The 7,627-nt window shown below is 57.9% G+C and overlaps 1 protein-coding gene across 1 annotated transcript in view; it reads right to left on the bottom strand.

Annotated features, from left to right (window-relative positions):
* MTMR12 (myotubularin related protein 12) overlaps window positions 1-7,627 on the bottom strand; it is a 41,687-nt gene that overhangs the window by 161 nt on the left and 33,899 nt on the right. Inside the window, exons 13-17 of the mRNA XM_006761801.2 lie at window positions 6,819-6,889; window positions 4,921-5,093; window positions 2,792-2,959; window positions 1,886-2,047; window positions 1-619 (exon numbers count right to left, since the gene is read on the bottom strand). The exon at window positions 1-619 is cut by the window's left edge and continues 161 nt beyond it. Of these exons, the coding sequence (XP_006761864.1) occupies window positions 50-619; window positions 1,886-2,047; window positions 2,792-2,959; window positions 4,921-5,093; window positions 6,819-6,889 (1,144 nt within the window). The 3' untranslated portion in view covers window positions 1-49. The remainder of the gene's footprint in view (window positions 620-1,885; window positions 2,048-2,791; window positions 2,960-4,920; window positions 5,094-6,818; window positions 6,890-7,627) is intronic.

The following is a 7,627-nucleotide window of genomic DNA, read 5'->3' as shown; positions in this document are numbered from 1 at the left end:
CCGCCGGCCCCAGTCCTCGGCTTCCTCTCCCACAGCCACCGCCCGCAGGTCACACCTCCCCGAGGTCCACAAACTCATCTTCCCGCCTGGCCAGGTCCTCCTCGTCTCCCAGAGCTTTCCAGCCGCTGGTGGGCAGGACGGGCTTGGAGGGGCGCCGCTGCAGCAAGGCGAAGGGGAACAGCGAGGACAGGCGCGCGGAGCTCCGCAGCAGGGACGGGGCCTCGGCCGGCAGGGCCCGCTGGTGGTGGTGTCTCTCGTTGATCTTCTCCTGTAAGCTCCGCACTTCCTCCATCATTCCCACCAGTCTGCTCGTCATGGCCACCGCGCCACCACCCAGGATTTGGGCTTCTGGGATCCAACGCAAGTAGCGCTGGGCCCACACCCTGACCTCCGGCCCCTCGATGTGAGGCAGCAGCAGGCCGTGGTAGTCGGCGGGCTTGCTGTGCCAGCTGTCGTAGAACTCTCGAAAGCTGTCTTGCAGCTCATCGGAATAATTAATCAGTTTGCTAATTCTCTTGCCCAGAAGGTTTTTAATTAAATGATCTGTTTCTTCCCTGAAAAATCCTCTTTTGGGAGATGACTTAGACTGGGTCAGCGGCAAAGAAAGCTGTCGCTGATGCTTTGAGAGAAAACACAGAGACAAGCCTCCGGTTAGCCTGGCCGTGCAGGGACCGCTGCTCCCCCCACAGAAAGGGGCCCGGTCCTGGGCTAACGAGTCACGAGCCCTCAGAACTGCCATGTGCATGCAAATTCCTGAAAATGTTCACAGAGGGCGGCTTCGTGTCTATTCCACCCGCCCGGCTGGGCCGAGGGCAGCTGCCCCTTCCCCACGGTCACAGGGGTGCCAAGGGCACCGGCACTTGGGAAGGGCAGGTTTCCCCGAAGCCGGGTGAACACCGTGAGGAGGGGGTCAACTCCCCGAGGGTCCTGTCCCTTCGATGAAATGACTCTGTGGTTACCACGCGGCCAGTGGAGCTTACGCTTAAGTCAGAAAGATTCTTCTGGGGAGTCAGGTGGGGGCCAAAGGCCTGTGAGGAACTAATGGGCCAGATGCTCTCCTCTGACAAGCTGCACGGAGGGAAAGGTGAGAGCGTTCGCCTGTTTTTCCCCCGGTAACCCTCCCTGCAGCCAGGCAAGGTGCTTTATGGTGGGGCAGCTGTGGAAGGGCCGTGAAGACGGGCGTGTCCTGACTTTACTAGTAACTCGGTTCTCGCGCTGATACGCTCGTTACCTCTCCTGGCTCTGTCTCCTGGCCGGGATTTCTCCCCAGACCCCACAGAGGGGAGGGCAGTCAGGCCAATCCCCAGGCCCTGCTCGGTGCGGGCGGTGGCTCCATCCTCCACTGGCCTGGGACCCAGGGGAGCCAAGGCCAGGACTCACAGCAGGGCAGCTGCCAACGACTTCCCGCTGCTGCTGGGCCCCCTGGAGGGGCCTCAGGCCCAGGGTGGACGTTCCCTCCCTGCTACCCTCTCTCCTGCCAGGGAGCCCAGAACTCCCTGAGCTCCACACAGCTTGGCCAGGGCTCAGCTTTTGTGTGTGTGCTGCGCCCCCTGGTGGCGACATGCACACGTCTGGTAATAGCGGGGTTAGGCTCACAAAACTGCCCCAGGCCAGTGGGTAAGGGCCCTCATCGATGGCAAGGCCTAACCCTTATTTGGTTTATTTACTTATTTAACATATTTTTGTTGATTTGGGAGAGGAAGGGAGAGGGAGAGAGAGACAGGAACATCAGTGATGAGAGAATCATTGATGGCTGCCTCCTGCCCGCCCCCCACAGAGGATCAAGCCCACTTGATCTCAGCTCTGCTGACAGTTCCAGCACCAGCGTAACGTTTACCCCTCCACACACGCCCGGCGGGTGACAGGTCGGGCGTGTGGGCCTTACTTTGAGATGCGTTCCTTTCCTCTGGCCTTTGTCCAGTTTGGGTTTTTCCACGTACAGAGGGTTCTGGAGCAAGGTCTGGGCTCTGGATTCAAACTGTACAGACCAGTCCCACACCGTGAGCAGGTGCAGAGGCGTGCTGTGTGCATCCTGACCTTCCCTGCCCTGCAAAACAAGCACAGGTCAGTCAGGGCCGGGGCCGGGGCCGGGGCGGACACAGGCACAGGGAGGCTCCTGCACCAAGACCAGCCCCACGCGCCTCGCTCCTCAGGCTCCTGCTCCAGGCTGTGGGGGGAGGGGAGGGGTCACGTGCCAGTCGCTGTCCTGGGCACTTTCACAACCACCTGTGAAGCCCCTATTATTTCTGCAATTGTACAACTGAGGAAACTGAGGCTCAGAGAACTGAAGTGAACGGTCTGAGGTCACGGAGCTGGTGTGGCCGCGCTGTGTCTCACTTCAGCATGGGATTTGGCAAAACCCCGCCTGGAGGGCCAGAGGGAGCGAACCCCGAGGCCGCAGAAGGCGGGACAGAGCTCCCCCCACCCCCCGGCAGCATGGCCTCAGGACACTAAGGGAAGCACCAGCGCGCTGCCTGGTCGAGCAGGTGGGAGAAGGCCACCGTCTGGCCGCCGTCACCAAGGACAGCTGTTTTGTGAACTGCCCAACCCCAGCACCGGCTCCGCTCCGCACTTACTGTGAGACGAGGGCGAGCGAGGCTCCTCTCTGCGCCCCCCTCGGGGAGCATCGGGACACAGACCCAGGTGCTGGGGCTACATACCACCCCCAGGAGGCACTCGGAGCAGGGCTCGCCCGCTGTCGTGCCAAAGCCGTTTCATTTCTATCACCAACCTTCTTGCCATCTCCTTGTGAGGCAGCTTCTTCCACACACGGTTCCTAAGAGGGACTCACCAGGTTCATCTCCTTCTGATGAGGCGAGTTGAAGAAGAAGGTGGTGAAAATAGGTATGTACAGGCTGTCGGACAGGACGGTCAGGTACGTCTCCGTGAACTCGAATGCGGGGGGGTGCTGGTGCACCAGCTGCCAGACACAATCCAAGAAGAGCAGGAACACGGGGACCTACGTGACAACCAGACACGCGTGACTGAGCGGGCACGAAGGGGCTCAGGGCAGCCCCCCAATGGCTGCGGAAGAACCTGCTGGGCGCTAGTCTCCAGGCAGCAGCGGGCTCCGTTCCACTCGGAGCGGGAGGCGCTCAGCTAAGCCGCAGGCCCCGACGGGACACCCTGGCAGCGCCCCCTGGGGGCACGCGGGGACCATGATGCGGAACCTCCCAGCTCGGCATTAGCCGAGGGCCCGCGGTCACTCCGACAGGAAACACCGACCCTGAGCCCTAACTAAGTGGGACGTTGCTTCCCCTGGAAGATCCCATCCTTCCTCTTAGTCGATTTTATTTAAAAACTGTATTTAGTTATTTTGAATTTCATTAATACCCCCTTCCCACGCCCACAATGAGAACCAGAAGAGAGAGAACAGGGGAGAAGGTAGATGCAGCAAAAAAGAATTCCTAATATTTTTTCACAATTACATTTTTTAACTGACGGACTCTATTAGCAACCGAGAGGCAAGCCCAGTATTAGCAGAGAATAGTGTCCAAGGGCCTCGTCACCCACCCGTGCTCATCCTGAGCCACCTGTGCCCAGCAGGTGGGCAAGACAGGCCCCTGACAGCCTCTCCCTCAGAGGCTGGCCCAGGTCTCTCGCTCAGCTCACAGGAGAGGTGAGTGTGGAGCTGCTCAGCTCACAGGAGAGGTGAGTGTGGAACCGCACAGCTCACAGGAGAGGCGAGTGTGGAACCGCACAGCTCACAGGAGAGGTGAGTGTGGAACCGCACAGCTCACAGGAGAGGCGAGTGTGAAACCGCACAGCTCACAGGAGACGTGAGTGTAGAATCCAACTTCTGAATCAAAGTCCAGCACTGTGTCATTTATATCACAAACAGACCATCCAGCTTTCCTTCAAAACTTGAATTCTTCGATGCTGAGATGCTGAGAAACACTTACACTGCGCTCTTAGCTCACACCTCATTTCATGCTCCAGACCGAGAAACAGATGAAGACCGTCTGCCCGGGCCGTGCGGTCAGGGCCGTGGGTCAGAGGCACGGGGACGGCTCCAGGGCTACGTGCCTGTCGGTCCTATTTTCTGAGACATGAACACACTCTCCCCCCACAGTCTCAGCTCTCTGCCCATCATATTATTATATTATTTGAGTCCCATAAGCTTTCAAACTAATTTCCCAGAAAGGCAAACTCCCCTCCAAGAATGAAGACAGTGAGACACAGCCCAGGCCTGAAGGAAGCTCCAGGCCCAGCAACAGAGGCCTGGGTCCCGGGAACACGCCGCACGCAGACAGACACGCTTGTTCTCCGCAGTGAGAAAAGCCACGAGGCACGCTAGCATATGGTGGCTCTGCAGGCGATTTAATTCAAGAAAGGACCCGTTTTCATTTTTCCTTCCATGATCGTTAATCTTACAGCCACGGAGCCTGTGCCGCTGCCGCGAGACCAGCAGAACCAAACCCTAACACTAACACTCCTGCACCCGCACTCACAGGGCCAGAGGCAGAGGGAGGCCGGTGCGTCACTCACAGGCACACCACCAGGGCCCTGGCAGCAGGTGGCGCTAGCGTCCCCCCTGCTTTACTTGGGACAGGTTTATGTGCAAGGAAAAAGGATCCAGTGTCACGTATTTTCTATAGGAAACTTATACCCTGAGTATCCATTTTTTGGCAAAAACTAACTCAGCAGAAATTCTAGGAGTCTCTCTTACTGAGGTAATTTTTATTAAGTTTTACAAATCAGTCCTCCTCCCACCATGGACTATCTATCCATCCTTGGTGTACACCTGGGAAGAGAGCACGCCGCGCACACTCGCTACCATTAACACCTCTTCCCTCTGGGAGGGGCTCCAATGTTGTTTGAACCATCAAAGTCATCACACGGGGAGTCATGCAGCCTCCTGCTGAGCGGCGCCAGGTGCATCCCCCACAGCAGCCCCGCCCCAGGCGCCAGGACTCTCACCTCCTCCTTGTCACTCTGCCGCAGGTGGTTGCAGCGGTCCAGGAAGCAGTGCCCGCCCGCGACCCACTCCTTCTGCACGAGGCTCTGGAAGCCGGCCCTGGTCCTGCAGTGCGGGTCCATCATCACTTGCACCAGCGAGGAGACGAGGCAGCAGAGGTCGGAGGCGTTCTCCTCTAGGAGCCAGGAAGGAGGGTGAAAGTGTTAAAACCTCCAGAGCACTCACACTCGCACACAAGAGCAGGGCCCCACACCAGGCCTGCCGTGGACAGCCCAGCTCTAATTCCTCAGAACAAGGGCAACAGAAAGAGGCGATGTTCCGAGTGTGAGGGGGCGGCTTCGCCGGCCAGCAGGCCCCGCACACAGGGCACTGAGCACGCTGTGCTCGCTGAGGGAGTGAACGCAGCACAGCAGACGCTGAAGCATGTGGGCATCCCGTGTGCTGCATGGGAAGTTGGATCACACACGCAATGGTGACCTGCTGGGTTCTACAGACCAAGCTCACCACCCAGGGCTGCGTGTCCATGTCTCCGTCACTGAACTCACTGCTCCCAGGAGCTGCTCTCGGACCCTCCTCGGAACTCCTTTCCTGCTCCCAGCCCCTCCGCCCTCTGCTCAGAGAAAGTGAGTCTTTCTGGACGTGCCCAGTGCTCCACGCTCGTGTCTAAGAGGTGGAGAGCCTGGCTCCCTGCCTGGCCAGACAACTCTCTGTGGCCGAGTCCCCCGGCCCAGCCCTGAAGGGGCAGCACAAAGCCCTCACAGTGACAACTCCAGCAAATTCCTGCTTACTTCATGGCCCACAGCCAATACACTCACATCTGCATCTGTGCATTTGTCTGAGCGTTTACGGTATTAGGAGTCAGGGTCTAACACTGCAGGGTTCCCTCTCCATAAAGAGAAGAGCAATCCCAGGGGCTATTTTAAAATGGCCCACAAGGATGATGGCACTGGCATTAGGGGTCAGAGACCGTAAGAAGGGACTGTGAGCCGGGGGACCAGTCTGGCCCTGGGACTTCGCCCTCAGACCTGCCGTCACCCCACCTCCTTTCCACCATGAGGACTGAGCTGTCGCTGTTGGTTAGGGCTTTTGCAGTAACACGCCTCAGGCCAACCCTCCCAACTGGTGGTCAGCTCCTAGAAGGCAGAAGCATAGAGCTCTGCACATGGTAGGCGCTCAATGTATTAAAACCTAGGCCAGCGAGCCAGCATCAGATGGGGTAGAAGCCACAGGCAGATACTTCTCCCCATCGGCCCATAAAAGCTACATCTCAGCAGCCATGCAGCGTGTCAGAGAAATGATAAGGGCTTGAGGGCAGGAAAGCAGGAGGCGCCCTCCGCCATTTGAAATGCAGGGGCTGAAGAACCGATGGTGCTCTCAGCAGCAGTGCTCTGGCTCGGACCTCACCAATCCCAGCCGTACACCGTGCGGCGGCTCCCACCTGCTCTCACACACGGTGAGTGCCCCCGCCTGTCCCACCCACAGCAGAGCAAGCCCCTGAGGAGCAGGAAATCACACACCACAAAGTTCCTGTGGCAGCTGCACAAGGTTGTTGGACAGAAACATGTAAAAATAATAATTAAACCATGGGTCTCTTTTTACAAAAGGGATTATCCAAAGATTGTAACTTTAACCAAGTTGAGTTAATATAAAACAAAATCCCAAACATTAGAAAATGAGCTTCGGTAAAGACACCAAACAACTCCTTATTGGGCTGCGAACAGATCTGCCAAGTTCCAAGCGAAGGAGTTTATTTTTAAGCTGAAACCCTGAACCCAACGCAGAGGACTGCAAGGTCAGGCAGGAGGCGGGCCGAATCCTGCGCTGGGTCGCTGCTTCCAGTCGCATCGGCTGTGCCCACAGAACCGAGCCTCAAGCGGGAACATGGAGGCCGGGCTCATACCTACAAGAAGGACGTTCGTGTTCTGTGCGTCCAGGCACTCTATGACCTCGATCGCCTTCTTCAGGCAGCGTCTACATGGAAAAGAGACAAGGAAAGAGGCATTCGTTCTGGACTTGGTACAAAACAGGAAGAGCTTTAGAGACAGTCCACGCTGACCTTCAGTTTCTGTCTTACTTGCTTTTGCTAAAACCTCCAAAAGAAACAGATACTGCAAGACACTCGTTTGCCTATTAGAAACTCAACCTTTCCGGAAGGGACTCTCAAGATTGGTGTACAAACGCCCCCAGATGATTTCTAAACCAGAAGTCCTCAGTGAGAACGCGGACCGAGGCTGCGGTGGGTCCGGGTGAGACCTGCCACTGAGTGCTGCACGCCCACCCGCTTCATTCAAGGTCACTGCCCGGTGGTCAGTGGGCGACAAGTTCCACCACGCACAGCGGTCCTGCGTGTCTCTAGCTGCGGCCGGCAGCTTTGCCTTTGCTCATCCCCACGGCTTCCCGCAGGCGGGCCTCTGCCCAGGGCGCGGCCCCAGCCCGACCCTTCATCTGCTTGCGGACACTCGACCTCCCCTGCCCACAGAGAGAAGGGCCTTGATGACACTTATTGCTGCCTGCGAGAACATGTTCCAATTCTGAGACATGCAGCCAGCGCTTCAAAACGTATCTGTCAGGGAGCGTGGGAAGGGGGGCTCCTCCCGCAGTGCACAGGGCCCAGCTGAGTGGATGGCGGGCTCTGCACGGGAGAACGCTCACCCCAGGGTCAGAGCAAAGGTGTTTAGTCCACAGTCAGCGCCCCTCCCCTGCCCCACC

Source organism: Myotis davidii, unplaced genomic scaffold (assembly GCF_000327345.1).
Source record: "Myotis davidii unplaced genomic scaffold, ASM32734v1 scaffold496, whole genome shotgun sequence".
In the NCBI taxonomy this organism is placed as follows: domain Eukaryota; kingdom Metazoa; phylum Chordata; class Mammalia; order Chiroptera; family Vespertilionidae; genus Myotis; species Myotis davidii.
Note: the sequence above shows the minus strand (reverse complement) of the source record. Positions and strands in the feature narration are given on the sequence as shown.